The sequence below is a fragment of the Corapipo altera genome, unplaced genomic scaffold (genome assembly GCF_003945725.1).
Source record: "Corapipo altera isolate COAL_440 unplaced genomic scaffold, ASM394572v1 1, whole genome shotgun sequence".
NCBI classification, from domain to species: domain Eukaryota; kingdom Metazoa; phylum Chordata; class Aves; order Passeriformes; family Pipridae; genus Corapipo; species Corapipo altera.
The window spans coordinates 20,024,762-20,045,853 of record NW_020884873.1 but is presented as its reverse complement, the minus strand read 5'-3'; the positions used below and the strand labels follow the sequence as shown (position 1 = coordinate 20,045,853).

Genomic DNA, 21,092 nt, shown 5'->3' with positions numbered 1-21,092 from the left:
CCTTGCCAGTTGGCATCCTTCATAGTATATTTGTGTACTGCCTGATTGTTCCGAATGCTGACACCGTCCTAATGAAGGACCAAAAGGCCAACACTCATGTTTCCTCTACTATTAAAAACAGATAGATACTGGATACTTAAATGCTTTCATAATCTTCAAATATTCCCTTTATGTACCTTTGCCTGTTTAAAGACAACTGTGCCAGTTAAATTAAGTTTTAAATTAAGTTTTAAATTGAAGTTTTCTGGGCTTTATTATTCATGGAACCCAGTACAGATTAAAAACACAAGATAATTACTCAGAATTTATTTGTTTGTTTTTGAAATACTTATTGCATGCCAAAGCTTAAACAGGTCAGAACTGGTCTTATCCTTTCTATGTTCAAAAGGTTCACAGTACTGGGTGAGGGACTGAAAAAGCTTCCACTTTTTTCTCTGGCTGTTTTTAATGTTAGCTCCAAGACTTGTAGAAGTCCCAGGCCAGCAGGTAAGCTGGTCTTCCAGCTTACTAGACCACCAAAACACTTCTAAATGCTTTGTCTGCAAGCTGTGATTTTTTTTTCAGGGGTTGGACTTGATGATCTTGGAGGTCTTTTCCAACCCAATCTAGTCTATGATTCTATGATTCTATGAATTTGTGTATCACCTGATGCCTGTTGCTAAGATGCTGTTTTCTTTCCAATAAAATGGCTGTAATAGGCTTTGCTGCTCTTTTATTGACCAATATTTGGGCTAGCTCCCACCATACTTATATCACTTCTAAGCAATGGTGTTTCCAAAGCAATTCATAAACAGTTTAATCTAATTACTTTCTCTATAAAAAGTAGTGTTTCAAAGAATGAACTTACCTGTTAGTGACATAGATTACAACTTTGAAATGCTTGTACCAGTCTAGCTGTTTGCACATTGAACTCCAGTTTTCTACTTGCTCAGAAAATGGGTTTTTCATTGCTTAAACTCTGTGTGCTGCAAAATACAGTTCTTAGGGACTTGTACATTGAAACCAAACTGGACTTTGTTTAAGGAGCAAGGAGTTGCTGATAGGTGTGATCTGTCCCTGAAAGAGAAGGCAAAAAGGCATGGGGGTCACTAATTTAGGAGCAGCATTGCTGTTCTGGGATCTGGGGAATGAGATGGTGACTATTACCTACTCAATTTTCATTGCAATCATAACTGTAACTCTGGTACCATACAGATAATGGTTTTCCCCCAGAAGTCCTAGTGGATAATTACGAAGCATATGGATTTAGTCAAATTTATGGTAATGGCAAAGAAGCAATAGTAATTATTTGTGTGTTCTGCCATTTTTAAAAAGGTGATTTCATTGTCGTCATGATCATGTGTTTTTAGTGTAAAATAATTTGATATAACTTAGAATATCTTGCACTTACCATGACTAATATGGTAGTAGATCAAGTAAGGAGGCTTTCTTGAATAGTCATTCAAGGTAAAATGAGTAATACCCAGACACTGCACCACATGAGTCTGAGCATGTTTTTCCTTCTATTGGTTTAAACCGTAGAGCTTTAAGGTCAAGCAGGTCTCTAAAACAAATTTGGTTCATTGTATTAAAATCAACTCTGTCTACGTCAGACATTTTAATTGTGCTTGTACAGATACTTCTGTCAGGAGAGATAAAATATTAAATGCATAATGAATAATGCAACTGTCTCACAGTACTGTGATCTTTATGTGAATAAGGAAGCCACAAATTGCCTGGGTATTGAACTGGCACAACACTTGCTATTATTTCTGCAGTGACAGCTTATGCAAGGACAAGTTGCATGATGTAATGTTGAACATTGTATGTTTTTTAGAGGAGAAATGCTATTTTTCCATCTCCTAATGCAGTAACAGAGCTGTGCAGTTGTCTGCTCCCAGATAGCTGACACAGCTATGTGGACAGCCAAGGTTTAACATAGCTTTGCATGTTATTGTGCAGAGGAGAAGTCAATAGAGGGAGATACCCATGTGAAATTGCATCTTGAGCCGTGGAAAGGAAATGGAAGGTGCCTTTGGTAAAGAGCTTTTCAGTCGTGACCTTTGGTTTCTACACGCTTTCTTTGGGGATGCAGTTCACTCTCTTGACATGCAATGACACTAGCTGACTCTGCTTTGCTGTTTTTTGTGTTGAGCTTCAGCTACTCCTACCATTCCTTCCTTACCTTTCCTCCTTTCTTTCCCTAGTATAACCTAGACTTCTGGCTACAGTCTGACCACCGGAAGATGTTGCATTTTTAACCTCAATTCTTTCTCCCACAGATTTTTTTTTCTTTCATTTTTAGGTAAAAATAGATATTTCCAGTATTTTTCTGAAAACATTTCTGCTGCTGAAGTTTCAGTTACACAGAGGTTATGTCCTTTAATCTTCAGAATTAAGATGGAATTTTCACTCCCATTTGCCTTGCTGGGGACTGGGGACTAGCACAGAACATTTCTTCTTTAAAGAAAAAACTTTAAAAAGGGAGAATTTCACTTTTAAAATTAATCACCATGGCAACCTTTACAGTGAGTTTCCAAACATAGGAAGTTGCCTTTAGGAAGCATCCTCAGCTAAGAGAAAGGTGAGTTTTTACGGCTTCTAACAATGTTCCCATAGAATAGACAATTTTACAAGAATCAGTCAGAGGGACTTTTATATGCAGAAAGGAAGTTATGTGATCCTGGTGGGTTTTCTTAATTTATTTTTTTTTTTATAAGGATGCTGCATGCTAACTAATCTCATCATAATGCTGGCTTAAAATAGACATGGAGAACTAGATAGAGCCTGGTGATAATACTTATGATATCATCGGATATCATCTAGGTGGATATTTAGTTAACAATTTGCCAACATTTCTCTCATGCTTAAAATATTATTTTTCCTTTTTCTAGTTGTGGACTGCCTTTTCATGCATATTCATCATCTTATTGGGAAATACTTTTACAGTTGGAAAGGAAAGTGTGATAACAGAACAGAGGGGTGAGAAAACAAGTTGTTCATGTATTAAAAGAAGAAAATCCTTCATACATTACAATTCAGCAAAATGTAACTTTAGCACTCATCTCTGTGTTCCTTTTATTGCTCTTAGTACTCAGCTACGTTATTTTATATCCTGTTTTTTGTATGTATGAGATCCAAGGAATATGTAATTTCTTTTCTCACTGGAATTTCCCTAGTGAAAATATTGTACATCAGATGAAATCTTGACATTTTCCCTGAAATGGAAACTTTGGTGTTTCATTCTGATATCTTTAAAATAAGAGCATTTTAGAATGAAATTTTTATGTCCAAAGGAGTTGTGAGACTGAAGAAAGAGCTTACAGACAGAGAACTTCAGTCTCTGTGCAGGTTTCAGAGGATGGTAGAAAGGCTTATGGACTGGCAAGAGACAGCCACTCTTAACTGGATTGCAGAAATACCACGGAAAACATTCTTCTAAAAAAAAAATCTGGTTGGCTCTGCCAGGGTTGAATATAATGATTCAGAAGTGTATCAGGGTATGTGGGAGTGTTCCCACACTGCATGTAGGAAGCAGAAGGGCAGGTCAGAAGAGGACTTTCCTTTTCTCCTTTCATGCCATCTGTAATTGTGAGGTCTTGAGCTGCCCATGGGAGGCTGTGTCAGCCACACTGCTGATGTCTGGAGAGGGCATGGTGGGCTTCATCCATGAGATCAGTGCCTGGTTTTATTTAGCTGCATGGTCACAGTTCATTTGTATTCCACTGGTCGTGTTCCCAACTTAGAGAAAGAAAGCTGTTTCTGCTGGAATTAGGGCTAGTTGATGTTGTTAACAGTCCAGTATTTCTCCATGCACTGCATATCTGGAAGAAACATATTAGAAAGTACCTCTAGGCAAGGGAAAGTTTTAGAAATACTTTTTAAAATTTATTTTATTCATGTAACGAGTCATTTAAAGGTGACAGCCTTAAGTTCAATACCTGAGTAGCTCAATTAAAAGTAAATGCAGTTAAAAATAAGCTCAATTACTGCATTACTCATGTTATGTAACATCTTTAGAAAAGTTTAACTTTTAGAGCAAAGTTAGCAGTAAAGTTAGTAACAGTTATCTGAAGTGTGTGCTCTTTTAGGATGTGTCTGCCCATCATTCAGTGATATTTTTATTTCATGAGAAGTATGGGTAAGTAAAAGATTGTCTTTTGTACTTTTGTAGTGGAGGATAGGATCTGTGTGATCTGAAGGGTTGTGTTTTTTTGTATGTGAGAGGGTCCTGTCAAGAACTTTGTATTCAATTCCGAAGTCAACTGAAGGCTTGACAAGGTGTTAGGTCAGTGAGCAGTACAGCAAGCAGTACATTTACAAAATACCATTGAGGCACGGGATTGCGTCTGCAAGAAAGCTGAGAGTGGATCACGCCAAGTGGTTGCAAGATGAACAAGAATCTTTCTAAGAAGTGACTGTTGTGAATTACCATGACCAAGTTTCTGAAAAATTGTCTGACAGATTGACCTTATGCAGTTGACAGATGTTCTCCTTCCCCAACACTTCTGATAGATGAGATTATAGCTAGGTCACAATCTCATACCATCTGTCAGCATGGAGTAAAACCTATTACATAGCCCTTTTACTGAGAAAGTCGGATTGTCCTGTTTTTACGAACAGTACATGTTCATGTCTGTGAAAAAGATAAACAGTAGACTTTATGCATTAGAGATAACAATTGCAGTTTTAAAATTAAGGAGATGAGATGAGCTGCGGCAGAGTGCAATAAGAGAGGGGAAAAAGAACTTCGTTTCATGCATTTATAGGATCTCACCATGGTATAAATGAGAAAGAAGGCAGTCAGGGAATTATCACTTTGCATGAATTTAGAACATATACGGTCCTTATATTTACTGAATGTGAATTTAGTGTCAGTGAGAATAATCGCTGAATTATAAATTGCAGATATTCAGGGATTGTATCAAAGTAAATGCCTTGAGATATTTTGTTTTGATTGAAGCTAATACGTAAAACATTTTGACATATACCATTAAACACCAAAAATGAAAAAACAGTTATGGAACTGATAGGAGCACCAATTATCTTGAGCATATTTAGACAGTATTTTTTAAAACATCTGAATTTTTATGAATCATTGTTGCATTTTGTCTAATATTTTGGTTCATTATTGTCAATGATTGGCTTAGATGTACTTTTTGAAAGTCCAGGTGGAGACCCATAATAGAAAAACACATTGTGAAAAGAATAGGTTTTGACAGCTGCAAAAGCAGGAGCAAACCCCAAACCCAGCAGTTTATGAAGAAGAGAGACTGTGTCACAATCATTTCCTTGCCATGGCTTGATCATAAAATGAAAACCATACCCAATTTTCAACAAGGAGAGATGTCATGTAAGGAGATGGAAAATATCATGAATGTTATCAGGAATTGAAAAGAATTACTCTCTAACAGATTATATTCTTATCTATTATTCACTTTTTCACACACCTTCATACATATCAGTTCTAAGTTATCTACTTCTTTGACTTCTAGGCACATAACATACTTTATTGATTGAGGCACTAAAATCATATTTGGAAATTTATTCTCAAATTCTGTTTGTGTAATTGGAATTATGACTGTGATTAATCTGCAGCTTTTTGTAAGATGGCTCATATTGCTTTGTAAATTAATAAAAATATTTCTGATTGATGGTAAACTACTCATAGAAATTTAAATTTAAGAATATTATTTCTAAACCCAGCCTTTTCAGGATTTAGAATTGTGTTCATAAAGAATTAGAGGGAAGAGGTCAGTCCAATGGGACCCATGATTTTCAGTGCCATTTTGATTCTGAGGATCAGATCTAACATGAAGAGGTACTTGTGGCTCTTTCTTTCAGGAAGCATATAAGACAGCTTTATGTAGTCATGTCTAACCAGTCATTTCCTCAGGGAAGGAATGAGGTAGGTGGTTTGATTGGTTATTTTTATTTTGTTGGGTCTTGGGTGATGTTTTTTTAAAGCACTTTGCATTTGGAAGGCTCGATGTCATTCCCGTTTGATTTTTTTTTCATTAACTAGACTGCCCATCAGGTTTTTTAGGGTTAAGTGCCCCACTAGTGGACTTTGCTATTTTCTTGGTTTCTCAATAGACTTCTGCCCACGTATTTGAATTTTCTCTTTGAGGATGTTATATCATTGTATGAGCAGAGTACACAATCATCTCTAATTGTTCAGGTGCTGTGAATTGCTCAAATTAATTCACTCTCAATTAAGCTCTTCTCAGAATCACTACTAACAAGTTTCAGGATTGTATAGGCAGTTTTGGTGATGAAATTTCGGTTTAGGATTTGTTCATGAAGATTGCATTCTACATACCTTTTGATGCATATACTTGACTCTGGGCAAAATGGTATCTGTGAAGAGAAACTATCTCTTCCTGAACTATCTATTGGTTTGAATCCTCAAAGCTCCTGTGACATTCACAGCAAATTCAGCATCATTCCCAGACTGGAATGCTCTTGCAAATACAACTTGCAATATATTTGCAATTCTAGCAAGTGCAGTCTACAGATATTTACAATATTTGTTACACATGTAGTGGAATTTTTTAAATATTTCTTTTTACTTTCTGTTCATGGTTTTTAGAATGAATGAACAGTAATGGGTCAGGTGTATGACGGAAGAAAGGAAAAGTTTTATGAAAAAGTATTCATGAATGTCCTTTCACTGAGAAGATGTCAGTCACAGGAGCTAAACTTAGGCATTTGTTTCTTTTTATAGGATCTTCCTATAATCAAGTTGGTTTAGGTGGCTTGAGAAAATTTGTGTCTCTTTTGTGCCTTTTCTCAAACTGTAGGAATATTGAATTATTAACCAGTGTTTTATGTAGTGCATAAAACATAGCTTAAAGTTTACCTTGCATATTTTTCATGTTTTTCTGAATTGCTAACTTATCAGAGAATTATTTATGAAAAAACAACAGGCCTTGCCCATGCACAAGGATGTTATTCAGTAAATGAGTTAGAGCATGGACTGCCTTTTACAAAAACAAATCTGTATATTGTAGACCTCCGACGATGCAGTTACTGCCTTTTTATAGCCTTCTACCATTCCTTCTGATTTTGCTATAAAGAGATCAAGAAATTGAAATGGTATCGATGAGTAGAGCACTTTCCGTCTCTATGTACTTATCTGCCAAATCCGGACAATCATTATCTAATCACTGTTGTCTTTCAGAGTTTATTGGTCTTCCATCAGAAATACAATCTAGCTCAGAAGTGAAATAAGCAACATCCTTGCTTTGTCCAATCCAGATCAAAATAAGCTGATCAATTGGATCCCTATGAGGAACATATGCACAAGCATGGAAGGTTTGCATATTCTTTTCAGTTGTATTTTGTTATTTTTAATTGTTTGAAGTATTACCAGAATGATGAGGTGGCAGATGAACACAGATTTTCTCTGGCATCTGCTGCACACTACAGCTGCCATCTCCTCTGGGGATTACTTTCACTTTATGGCCATTTAGAAAGCTTGGCACCAGAGGCTTTATTATAACCAAAAGAATTACTTGCCAAGAGAGAGTGTACTGAAAAGTAATGATGCACAAAGAAAGACAAGTGGTACACATGCCTCAAAATTTCTGATACAACTAGCCTTTGTTAACATGTTTTTCCCATGGAAGAGCCTGATGGCAGACTTTGGTGTTTCAACAAGCCTGGCTGTGGAGGCTGGTGCTTCTTTCTAGCAGAGCAATGCTCATCCAGGCTCTGATGCAACACACACTGCAAAGCACATCCTTCCAGCCCATGTGAGAGTCTTCCCCCGGAGGGGTGGGAGGCTTCTGGGCCTCCTTCCAGCAAGGCTTCAGCATCAGACCCTGGACACAAGAGTAGCTGAAACCTGGGAAGCGCCCATGAGTCCCAGGGTGTAGGAAGAGCCTGAATGCCCACAACAGACAGTTGTTTCAAAAGGCAAAAACCCTCCCAGGTATTGGACATGATCCAGCATGTGTGACCTGCTTACTCAGATGTGCAACTGTCCAGATGCATATTTATTTTAAAGACATTTTATTGAAGTTTATACTTTGCTGCAATATGGTGTATAAGAAAATTTTTCCTATTTGGGGGAGGGAGAAGACAAATAACTTGTCTTAAGCCCTGCCCCTGAAGGCATTGGCTGTGTAGTTTTGACAATAATATATCATCAAAATAAAAGTCAATTGATGGTTAATAGAACTATCTGTGGGCAGGGAGCACTTAGACACTAAGCTTGTAAAAGGCCCCATAGCTGGGATTATACCACAGGCTGGGTGAGGGCAGGAGAGTACACTTGACCTGCTGCTTGTGGGTTCCCCAGAGGGTGTGATCAGGGCTGACCTGGAGCTGGAGAAGCAATAGAGCACCAATGGCCAACCAGTCCCTGAAATGGGATGCAAAAAGAGAAAGTTAAATTAAGCCTAGTTGCTGTGCTGAAAATCCTTACTGTCTGTGCCATGGAGGCAGACACATTCAAAGATATCCCAAACTATCTTCTTTTCCCATTTATGAAGTCTCCTGAGGTTTTTTTCTTGTTTCACAGATGATGTCTCAGATTGATTGCACTGTTCTGCGTTATGGAGAATACCCGATTAAATCAAATAAAATGAGACTTGTGGTATTTGAAATGTAGCACTTAACATTCAGGCAGCAAATTAAGATGGGGGAAAAAGAGAAATCTCTGCTTTTAAATATACCTATATTCATAATACATCTGCATGATTAGTCCTTCTCTTCATTGCTTGGCCAGTAAAAACTGTCTGGGACTTGACTTGGTGCTTTGTTTCACAGAGCATCGTGGTTTGCCCTGATCTTTGTTCTGTGTATTGCTACTGTGTGTGCAATTACCTTTTACTGTATGGGTGAAAAGCTCAAAATCAGTGCAAACAGGTTTAGTGAGAATGCTCTTGACTTTGAAAATCAGAGTAATAACTAGTTATTAAGAAAGAAAACAATTTTAAATGCAGTGCTTTTGTGAAAGTAAGTTTTAAATCACTTCAATGTTGAGTCTATTTTCAGCTAGTAAATGCTCTACATATATAGAAAAATGAATAAGGCAAAATTTACTGCATGGTTTCCAAATCAATAAGTGCCGCTTAAGGAGGCAGATTCAGCCTTCTGATATTGATAATGCATCAAAGAAAGAAGTATTGACATGATGTTATTTGTTTTGACAAAAACTGGAATATAAATACGTTGGGTTTTGTATGAACCTATATTCATTCTAATGCAAGTCTATTCTACTTGGTTATAGAAACAGTGAGTCAAAATCCAGAATATCCAATCCACAGAAATTCTTATTTTCTTGCTCCCCCCCCTCCCCCCCCACCTTTGAATCTCTTTTAAGCACTTTCTGGGGTCACATTTCTACATAATGCTTAAAATATTTCTATCAGAATTTGCTTCTGGATGGTTGAAATATTTCATCTTGTTTGGACTTCTTGTTTGCATTGTATTTTGCTTTATTATTTTGATTTGTTTTTCTTTCTGGTCTCAATGTTAATGCTTTGAATTATACCTACTATTTGTATATTAAAGTAACATTAATTGATGACTGGTATTACAGGTAGTGTTTCAGCAATTGAAATGATAATTTTTTTTTGCTTGCTCAGAGATAACTGTTTTTCTAATTAATAATTTATATCCTACTTGATTTGTTAGATTACATTTTTAAAAATGTAAAGTCATTACAAAATGAAATTCAAGATATTCCTGTCCAGATAAGGTTAAAATTATTTTCTAAACAAATTTTTTGACAGCAACTCTTGACTTGGTGACAAATTTTTTTTCCTTAAAAAATTGTCAACTTTTTGACAGAGAAACATTCTACTGAAAATTTATTATCAGCCTCAGTTTTTTATTTCTATTGTATTTATCAGGTTTCAAGACAAGGTATTCTTCCTTACTGCAATTTTCATACTGGGACATGCAAAGGAACATTTTAGAATGCCTTTTTTTTTTCCCCCGAGTTACTCTTCAGCGTGTATGTAGTTCTAATACTAGTGAAAATCCAGTAGTAATAATAAAGTAAATCAAAGTAGATAACAAACAAACAGAAAGAGAACAGTAATAAACACAACTATAAAAATGCCAGCAACCCCAGGAAGAATTCAGTCAGCTGGGATGGTGACAAACAGCGCTGCAGGTTGCTGGGTGAGCTGAAGTGAGGCATATTTCACACACAATTGTTAGGCATTTATCCCAGTAGCCTGGAAAACACAGTAGCATATATACACTGTGTTTCGTTTTTATAGAGAGGAACTAAAGAATGAATTGTCAGACAGAAGTAAAAGTACAAGACTTATAAATAATTCAAATCAGGCATCTTGAGGGAAAAATGTTCCATTTGTTCACCTGAGCTCATAAAACTTGTATAGGTAGCAACTTGTGTCCAGCACCGTGGTCCTGCAACATGCCTATGACAATCTCCATTAATTCAACAGCAACCCAAAAGAGCTTTATATTCACTTAGCTCAGCTTTTCTTACCTGAGGAAGACAAACGGTTTTTCAGAGTGTCATGTAGACCATCAAAGTGGGATTATTATGACTCCTTCCAAGACTCCTTCTCATTTTCATGATTTCAGGTTGTTATCTTGCCTCTCTATGAGCACTATGGGAGTTTTTCAGTCATGCTAAATAATCACTATTGAAATCACTAGCTGCTTGTAGTTTAATAAACCACCTCCAGGGCTATAAAAACAACCCTTTGATGGTGGGCCTAAGGTGAGCATGACCTTTTTATTTGTTAGGACTTTGATAGGCTGAAATTAACACTAGCTCTGGATGCAGTTTTATCACAAATAATGTAGTTACTTTTGCAGGGGAGAATAAGCTATTCTGATCTAAAGCACATAAGCAAATATAAACTTATATTCCCATAGAATCTGCAGTTCTTTAACGGTTCATTTCTACATCAGTACAGTAAAGCTGGATAAAACTCACTGTATACACAAGCCCCTTCTTCATGGAGTCCTGGTTATAGTTCAGACGTGTCTTTGATCCCACTTCGAAATGCAGATTATAACACCACTGCTGACTTGCAGGTACAGGATGATGCTACTCTCCTCCCTTTGAAGGCAGGTAATTGAAAAAAAGTGACAAGTAATACAGCTTTGTGAAGATTTGTGTGAAGATTTGCTTTGCTGATAGAAAAAGGCTGTACAGTAATGGTCTTACAGAAGTGATAAACATGAGACCTAGAGAGCAACTGATGTGGAAAAAGATGCAACATACAAATGAGAAAAATAATGCAGTATTTCTTCCTGCGGTCTTTACTTGACATAGGGACCTCAAGTAAATGGGTTGGAAGAGCGATCCCTGATTCGCTGGAAAATTGCCCAAAGAGCTGACAAATGTGACAGGGAGGCAGAGTCCATCTAGAAGTATCTTGGGGGAAATGAAATTTACAGAATAAAACCTGAAATATCATTGTGTCACTGTGAGAATGTCAGATGAAGGCACAGCCTGGACATCATGGGCATTTCTGATGCTGCTTGTTGAAACTTTCTTAATGTGCATTTCAGGTCTTCCTTCTTTGAAAAAGGCAAGGAACACAGGAGGAGTGACCAGGGATGATTGTAGGTGTACAACAGCTTATGAGTGAGAAGCAGCAGTGAAAACTAGACTTCCTAAGCTCTGAAGTAGAAACAGAGTGGAAGATATGATAGAACTCTGTAGTATCATGAGTGGAAGGAGAGGTAAAGGAAAGAGGTTATTCATGATCTCTTTCAATACAAAACTTTCAGGAATAACATGTTTCAGACAAAGAAAATTAGCTATTTCTCCGCTGACTGTATGTTTAAGCTCTGTGGTTTCTTTCCATGGAAAACTGTATATGCTAAAAATGGATGTAAATTCAAAAGCCAACTGGACAAAATTTTTGATAGAAAACGAGAAAAAAAGTAACATTTAGGGAACAGTTTCTGAAACTGTTACGAATCTTGAAAATCCTGTCATCTCTCCAACATCTGGGAGGAAGGAGGGTGAGGGGAGCAATAGTGTAAAGCCTCAGAAAAATGAACACATGTAGCTTGTCAAGATGGACAGTATTAGTCTTTCTTCCAGCCAGTGCAGTTCCCAGGAAGGTCTGTAACCAGTAGCTTTTCTGTTTGCTTGCTTAAAAGTTTGCAGTTGTGAGGTGTTTTTTACATCTGATGTAGTCAGAAGTATTTTAGCATTTTCAAAGCTATACTTGAAGTGTAATCTGGTCTTAGATATGATTTCATAATCATGTGTTACCAATGGCAAGGGACTGTATTAAAGAGGTGGTATTTAAACTCCTGAAAACTGATTTAGTCTAACATGGGAATCCTAATGAAGTTGTAACATTTTTCACCAAGTTAACCATGCTTTCTGGATGTATTTGTAACCTAAGACATAGTGTGAGAAAAAAAAAGTGAACTGCCTTTAGGCTATGCTTTTGGGCATGTGTACAGAGGGCAGCAGGAGAATTTTTCTCTCACACTTCTTCATTTCCACCTAGACTTCAGAGCAAGAAGAGTCCATCATGGCATCAAGCATTGCTGTGTCTCTCCTGAGTCTCAGATTAAACTGGGTTTGCATGAGAAACCTTTTACATTGCTTTCTTTTCTGAGCTCCCCCTTATCAAGGCTATCTCAAACATGCAAAATATGAAGCTGTCTGCAGAGCTTCATTGACTTTAATGGGAAATGTGACAATTTGCACAAGCTGAGGAAAGAGTGTTTAGCTTATTAAGGTGGACAAATTCGCTCACTTTCTCCTTTCCTGTGTGTAAAAGTTGAAAGGAACTAAATATGTAATTTTCCCATTTATATACTACTCCTTAAAACCTCATTTTCTGCGCTCTGCTCCTGCTTCCACAGTGCTTCCTTATGACTTTACTTATCTGTGCCTTAATGACTGCAGATTTTCCAGAGCTGTTTTACTTTTTGTGTCTCTACGTGACAGCTGAGATTTTCTTCCTTCTTTGTCTATTCTCCCCTGTATAGCTCTTCTCTGAAAAGGGCCTTGAAGAAAGGGTCTACCTCAATCTGCTCCTAAGGCCTCCACATAGGGCTGAAACAGAATAGAAGACCTACATAGAAAAGAGTGTAGTATTTTACCTCCAAGATGAGTGCTGACACTCTAATAATGCAAAACTCAAAGGACTTCCCTAACCTGCCAGTGCTACTTTCTTATCCCAGAGAAGGTCTACACGGCAAGTCAGGACACTTGAGGCTAATTAAGCACTGTTAGCTAATGGATTGTTTATACAATTTTGGAACTCTGCGTTGTATTATTATTTCTCATTCATGTTCTTATAATCTCTATCTAGAGACAAACACATCAGAAAGCAACCTATAAATGGATGCCTGTAACCCAAAGTGGTACAAGGTGGAAGAAAACTGGGGCTAACACAAACCTGACTGTCACTACAGGAGTGCCTCCTGAGGATGAGAGGTGTCTCAGTCCCAGCACAGTATAATTTGGGCACAGTGCTCTTCTGACCTCCAGTTCAGGTGCAAGAGCTACCTCTATCAGTACCAGAGCCACTGTGCTGTGCTCAAACAGTGCAGGCCCACTGGATGAGGTGTGCTGGGTGCAAGTGTTGCTCATGCAGAGAGGTGAGTGGTGCATAGCTGCTGGTGAGGGCTAAGATATCACCAAAGCAGACACCCTGTCAGATGCCTCAGCAGGATGACTTCTGAGTAGTGCAGGATGTTGTTATTCATCTTTGTAGCATCTGATCAGCCAACAAAACAAATATTAGTCACATAAAACTTTGTTTGCAGACACAGAGTAGTGTTTTGAACTTTTAATAATTTCTCCTTTTTTCTCCTTTGTGTTTGATTTTATTGCTTCATGACTTGGAAATATTTTAAAACTCCACTTTTAATGTTCTTATATGCGGGTTTTATCTGGAGCATTATAAATCCCTGAGTGTCTCAAGCATATTACCACTTTATAAGAGGCAAAATATGCTCAATGTAAAAGAAACACTGCTTTGAAAAAATTTATAATAAAAAGACATATCTGGGAGCAATAAAAGTTATCCATAAGCTAGACAGAGGCTGTTCTCTTCCAGCAAACTTGCACAGCTGAGATGTGTTGGTAGGAAGGTAGTGAAGGTGTTTGTCTTAAATGAACCTGCAAGTTCAGAGTCATCAAAGAACAAAAGGGCAACAAGAAGAGTCTCCTCATGGAGACAAAAACCTTGTATGAGAAAAAATAGATAGAAATACTGGTAAGAGAAAGGCATGTGAAGATTTGAAAATACAGAGAAGGATTTTTGCTGCATGCAGAAAAGGAAAAGAGCTGAATATGTATAATACTTGAAGGCACAAATCTTGTCCAGCTTTAAAGCACTAAACTTCTACTTCCCACTCTTAAATGTTTGGTTTGCAGCCAGCCAGGTGCAAGTGGATGAGTCCTGTCCAGAAGCCAGTTCTCCGAACTGAACAGGCAGTTGTGGCTACAGGACAGTATTTAAGTCTTTCTCTTGCATTTGCACCGAAGCCCTGGATTGAAATGGTGCTCAGGAGCAGGTGCTCCCTGCCAGAGGGAGAGGCAGGAGAAACTCTTGATTTTTGTGACATCTATACTACCTGTCAGAGCATACCAGTGTGCTCACACCCAGCTAGTGAGTACAAGTGCCAAGCTCACTGAAAAATGACCATGCTGCCAGGACAGGACAACCAGACATCATACAGCCAGGCATAAAACAGCAGTGGGATTTTGGTGTCAGCAGCTGTAGTGCCAAGCCTAAAGACAAGAGTAAAACTCCACCAAATATAGTTAGTTGAAGACCCAGTCTGCACTGTGCTGAACTGCACTGAACTTCTCTTTCTTTCTAGATGTTTTGTGTGGGTATTATCACGCTTCTAAAAAATAATTGATGTCAATTTTAACATCTACTCTAGAGAGATCTCTGTGCTGTTTTCTCACACTCTGATCCACAAACCCCAGGATTCGTCAGCAGTGTGGTTTATTTGCAGGAAGAATAGGCACAGTTTACTCTAGAGTCTGCTTAGTGCCAATAGTTACTAGGTTTTCTTCTCCCATATGATACGTGTGCTATTCCCGATATCTTTTCTACTTCTGATTCCCCCTCCCTTTGCCTCTGCTCTTCTGCATGCTATCTGAGGTTGTATTTTCAGCTGCCAATATCTCTTTTAAAGGAACTTTTGCCCACATGAAAACAAGGTAATGCTAAAGCTTGCTGCAGTATTGTTGTCTTACATTTTTTCAGACTTCTAGTTTAACGAAAGAAAGATACATAGGAAAACAAGATCAGGTCTTTCTCTGGAAAAATCTGAAATTATAATTAAATAAGGACACCTGTGTCTTTCTGCTGTACCTGGTTCTCAGGAAAACAATGGAAATTATTTCTCCTAGTCAAAAGAATGTCTTCCATGGAAAAAAAATAACTGCAGTGCCAATGAGATTGGGATGAAGAACTTCCAAATATATTGTATATGTTTGTGACACACCTTCGTGGTCGATTTTGGGCACTTCTAAGTTTTAAATATGTCAAAAGACTAGTTTGTAAAATTTTCAGTGATACTGGAACATTCTTCCTCATGTAGTTTGGGGGCGTAATTTATCACCTTTCCTTAGAGGAAGAAACAAAAACTTGCATATAACCAGAACCTAATTTTGGATATGATCAATCTGCAAATTTTGCAGTTCTTAGGAATAGCACTCTGGCAGCAGTATGCTTTATTTTGATGTCTGAAAAAAAATGTACTGCAGAAATAGTTTAGGAAGCTGACTCACAGCTGCACCAGAGTTTCAGAATGCCAAGAAGCAATTTATGTGAACCTCAGAGAAATGTAGTAGTCAGTTTATGTTTGGAACCAGTTCCTAAAACAGATCCCTAATTTCATGACCAAACGAAAGCACAGCCTTACTGAGATCCACCTAATAAGTACGTGGCGATTACAGGTTCATGTTTAGTGTTGACTAACTGGCTGACCCCATTGTAAGCTTCAGAGGGATGGTTGTTTTAAAAGATGCAATGACCAGTGGTGATGCTTAAAGAAAACAGTTGTAGTTAATTTTTTATACCTTAGGGATGATTGCACAATATTTTGAGCATCATGAGGTTCTAGTGACTGCACAAGAAGTGAAGAGCTCATTTTACAGCTGGGCCTTAGCTCCTCGCTGTTTGAGGCCCCTTATAGGTAACATGGTCAAAGGCATGCTCATTGTCATCCTGTTCACTTGGATTGATAAGCTACCTTTCACAAGAATGGAGTGACTGGGATTTGCTCTGTATGCTAAAGATGTGATTTCAACAGCCTTTGGCAGCTTACAGTTTCGTTAGCCCTAAAACCAGGAGGTAGCTGAGCAGTTGCAGCAGGAAGCTCCTCATCCATTCACATTTCCCGCAGGAGATCAGCTCTGGTGGTGAGAAGCAAAGTCAGGTATTGAGCGTGCAGCTTCAATTCTGAATGCACAAAGCCATCTTAAAGGAGAGTAATTTGCACAGCGTTTGCTAATGTGGGCAAGCCTTGTGTTTTCACAAATTGCCTATGGAAGTGGTAGCTCTCTTCCCATTGGTAGTATATTATGGATATAAATCTATTAATATTTCAGAGATTCTAAACCTCTTCCATGACCTGGAGGTTCACATACATCGACTTCCAGTGGAACTGGAAAAGCAGAGTCATTAAGGCATTCTTGGACATTTCAGTGAGGGATCACTTTCAGAAAACTAAACAGTCTAATCAATGATATCTAATGATTCTGAGCGACTGCAAATTACAATGTGCTCACAATATCTCTATTTCCAGTTTTTAGGGTCTGCTTTTCCATCTGCTTCTCAGTTTCCTTATTTATAACTGGTTAGGTTGCTTCATTTTTTTTTTTTTTAACAAAGATTGTTTGCTGATAGAAGCAGTAAGAGTCATAATTAAATTAAGTGTAAAACAGTACTGTTGAATTATCATTTGGTGTTCTTGCCTAAAAGAGATTGTCTGAAGGTTTCCACCAGAGTATGATGAAAGTAATTCAAATGGAGTTGGAGCAATTGCATCAATGTGAACAGGAGGAAGTCAGAATCAGCAATTTTACTGTAAGATAGGATTTCTTTCTAAGACTGTACAAAAGACACATAGGAAATTTCAACTTTGCTTTTCTCTTTGGAAAAGTAAAGCCTGTTTTTAATCACAATTTCTGTTTAAAAAATGATTATGTGACAAATTTGAGAATGTTTGTTGTGAAAGACAATTTGCAGAGTTGAAGGTAATGTTTCACAGGTCTGGTGAAAATGGAAATTCTTTTCAAGCTTAAGTCATGTTATTGTTGTTTGTAGCCTTACTGCTTTCCTCAGAACAGACCTTTATTTTCTCCTTAAAATCTAGTTAACACCTGAATTGTAGCATCTTTTCATATGATGAGACTTCCCTAATACTGGTAAATGCTCAGAAGAAAAGAAACAATTATTGCCAAGTTCTAATTCATCAGTCAGAAAACTGTCATTTAATAAACTCTGTGGTAGTTGCCTCATTAATATTGCCCTCTGTGACCTGTATGGGTTTTTTGAAGGAATGGAAGATATTTCCTTCTGCAGGCCAGTAATGCAGTAAACCATGACTGTGTATTAATTTAAATATCTATTAGTGTGGCTGACTCTGATGTCTGCAACACAGCAGCAAAGATGTTCACATTTTTAATTTTCATAGAAAATTAATCTTTTTAAAGTTTACTTCCCCCCTCCCACCCGTAAGGAGGCCGTTACAGCTCCATTTTAAACTATGACAATTTTTATATTTTACTTATTCCATACTGGTCTCTTGTATCTAACAGTATTAATTCTTATTCCTGTCAGGTATAAGTTTATCTATTCATGGGGCTGAAAAGCGTGTGCAAATCTGTCAGAGGAGAACTGCAGGAAGCTACCCAGTGTCACAGCATCCGCCTGTGGATGGGCATCCTTCATTCCCACAAGTCAGAGGGTCAATAAAAATGGAAGCCTCATCTTCTGGATCTATGGTTTCAGCAGTCACTAGTGGAAAAGCAAAAACCCATCAGCCAGGTAACAGATTTACCTTGGTACCTTCTTCAGTTCCATTTCTTGTGTGATGTGCCTTGAAGCTGGGAAGCTGTTATTCATAGCATGAGATCATGCTTGCATGGAAATCAAACTATTGATTGTCAGAACTATTGATTGATTTTTTTATGTTTGGTATGTTTTTGTCAGTTATAGATTATAGGGAGTAGCAGCAGTTGGGACAGCTGAAAGTGGGAAATGAAAATGTAAGTTTAATCTTAAAAATCATACAACATATACTGGTATCCAAAATGTTAATGCAGAAAGAGCTTTGCAGTATTGCTTGTTAATGCTGTTCCCCTTATATATATTTAATTTTGATAAGCCCTGAGTTAATGACAGTGTTCTAGAGGCTACAGGCATCCCCCCATGGAACTCAATAATTGACACGAACACTGGTTTTGAACAAAGGCACAATCCAGGGTGTAGATCAAAATCTTGCTGCTATAATACAAACAAAAACTTTGGATCTGAAGGAGATTTTACAACATAAGTTAATTGGTTAACAAAATGAAACTTTTTAAAAGAAAGTCAAAATCTTCTGGGAACCATCAAATTCTAATTGACATCATGAGTTCATTCCTTATTATGATAATTGCCGGAGCTATTTTAGAAGTATCTTTGCTTATAACAGGGGAATACATTTGTGCTGGCCATGTTCAGTCTTTCTTCGCAGTGAAAATTAAACTCTGAATTTCTTTTCTGAGTAGAGAAAACTAAGGCCGCCCATGAAGTCAGTTTTGTAGCTTCTATATTGGAGGGTCTCAATAATCTTTCAGTGTTGCTGCCCAGGAAAGGACATGATACATGCTGTATGCAGCTAATTGGGTGCCAGGAGACAGAGTCTATTTGTGTGAGACAGAGAGTTTTGGCTGCAAAACCATTAGTGTATTCCCCTTACCTTGAAGATCTAGTAAATGGCTTAATTTTTGTAGAAGCTGAAACTTTAGATTATTTGTTGTGGGTTGCTATACAGGTCTACTGCCATGAGTCTTATACACCCATACGTTTTAGTCACCATATCTTTGTCAACACAGATTAATTAAGAATTTACAGTGACTCATAACCATATGCTTTGTTTATTTCAGTTCTTCTGTTCACTTATTTGTCCTGTTTTTTCAGCTTCTGTTATTTTCTTTGAAGTACAGAAATTACTACTAAAGAAATTTTGTTGTTGCTAAAGATATATAATCATGTCTGCAGCATGGTAAGAGATTGACAAAAAACCCTGCATCACAGTTTGTCACAAAAAGTATCTTGAATATGCACAATAGCAATGTTCTCTTTAAGATGCTACACATTCTACATCTACGTATTGATAAGCATGGCCTGTGCTTTACTACTAAATAATGCACAAGCAGCATATGCTGGCTTCTGCTTGAGAAAAAGATCCCTTTCTAGGTAGACCCCAGAGGTTTCTTAAAATGGAGCTTATCAGTGACCGTCATTTAGATGATGATTCTTTGAGGAATTAGCTTTCAGTGTATGAGATTAGTTTTATCTCTCATATTCTGGTCTTTAGACAATAACAGCATCTATGATCTACTGAGAACATGTTTGGTGGCTTGGTTCAAGGAGGCATTTAGATTAATGAGCCTCACTGAAGTTAAGAGGAGTTAATAGTACCCACAGCCTTAAAGGCTGCAGATTTTTATGAGTGTTTTGTATGACAGGAGTCTTCTCTTAACTAACTTACAGTGCCACTGTTTCATCTGGAATGAAATAACCTTCTTATGATTTGTGTCTAACTTTTTTTTTTCTCTATAAGAGCACTGAATTTCTGTCTGTGTCCAGGTTAAATTGCAACCATTTGAACTATATGCAAGTAGAGTCTAAGAAAGATTATGGACAGGCAGCAACAGTAATGAATAGCACTCCTAATATTCCAATTTAAACTGAAAATCATATATTTTTCATTCTAACTCAGTCACAACAGCTATAGCTTCATAATTAGTTTAATACACCTGTTGCCCAATGGCAATATTTTATCTAAGATATCATAAAGATTTTTATATTTTAGAAGGGAATTGTCCTTATGTATATTAATGGCAGGTACCAGATCTTACACCAGTGTTTTCTAAGCTATCCTCCCGCTATTGCATGCAGTACATTCATGGGTTTTTGTTCAGTCTAATTTTAAATAGTTCATACAAATTGGGTTTTTCCTTCTCTTTGAGTGCTGTTATCACAATCAAGTAGGTCTCACTGTTGGAGTAATGTACATTATATTCAGTCTGAAATTTCCTTTCTCCAGTTAACAAATGCCCCAAACATGAAGGCAGTCTAGCATAATAGATTTTACGGTAAGGTATTTTGAGGACTTAAAATGACATTTCTAATTCTTATCAGTCAGAGAGGCTAGAATCATGGAAAGAAAAGATCCTTGATAAAATGATAGTTGAGTGTATTTTTTCCCTTTAATAGCATACTACTGCTGTTTTCTTCACAGCGCTTTGTTACCTTTCACCACCTTTCTTCTTTCCAGAATGACACCTTTTATTATCTATCATAAATTCTTTTTGATTGACAGATGTTTCCTTTGAATGAAGTTCATAGGTAGCTACATGCTAAGGAGGAGGAACGATAGATATTGTTTAGTATTACAGCATTCTTTTCAACTTGCTTCCCTGCCAGTTTTATTTGTAACTGGTAAGGAGGCTGAGGCTCATGGCTTCTTATATTAATTTGGATGTTGGAGTGGCTAGGGAGCCATGAGTTGTCTGTACTCCACCTTATTTAAAAATAAATTAAATTTTAAAAGTTGAATTGTACAAGCTTGCAAATAAGTACTGCTCAACCATAAGCAGAACCACAGCTTCTGAGCTCTGATTTTAAGCAGATCAAAAAGTATCAAGTAATTGAAACAAAACATAGAGGAAAATGGAGAAAGAAGTGGAAGACAATGTCTATTAACAGTGAAGTGAAGACTCTGGACGCCTTTGCAGATGCACCCATATGAGGGAACTTTCTCTTAGACAGAAGGAAAGCAAAAACAAGTGTAGGAATCAGATGGTAAGTTTGGATGTAATGACATTAATGCATTCCTTCCAAAACTGGGGAAGGACAGTATGTTTTTGATTTTGAGAAACCTCCAATTATCGTCTTCCAGTTATG

The 21,092-nt window shown here is 37.4% G+C and overlaps 1 protein-coding gene across 6 annotated transcripts in view; it reads left to right on the top strand.

Moving 5' to 3' along the window:
• Positions 1–21,092, top strand: part of ANO4 (anoctamin 4) — a 175,015-nt gene that overhangs the window by 42,339 nt on the left and 111,584 nt on the right. For all 6 annotated transcript variants that reach the window (XM_027660044.1, XM_027660054.1, XM_027660035.1 and 3 more), the window contains exon 2: positions 17,757–17,963. In XM_027660044.1, coding sequence (XP_027515845.1) covers positions 17,894–17,963 — 70 coding nt within the window. In that variant the 5' untranslated portion in view covers positions 17,757–17,893. The remainder of the gene's footprint in view (positions 1–17,756; positions 17,964–21,092) is intronic.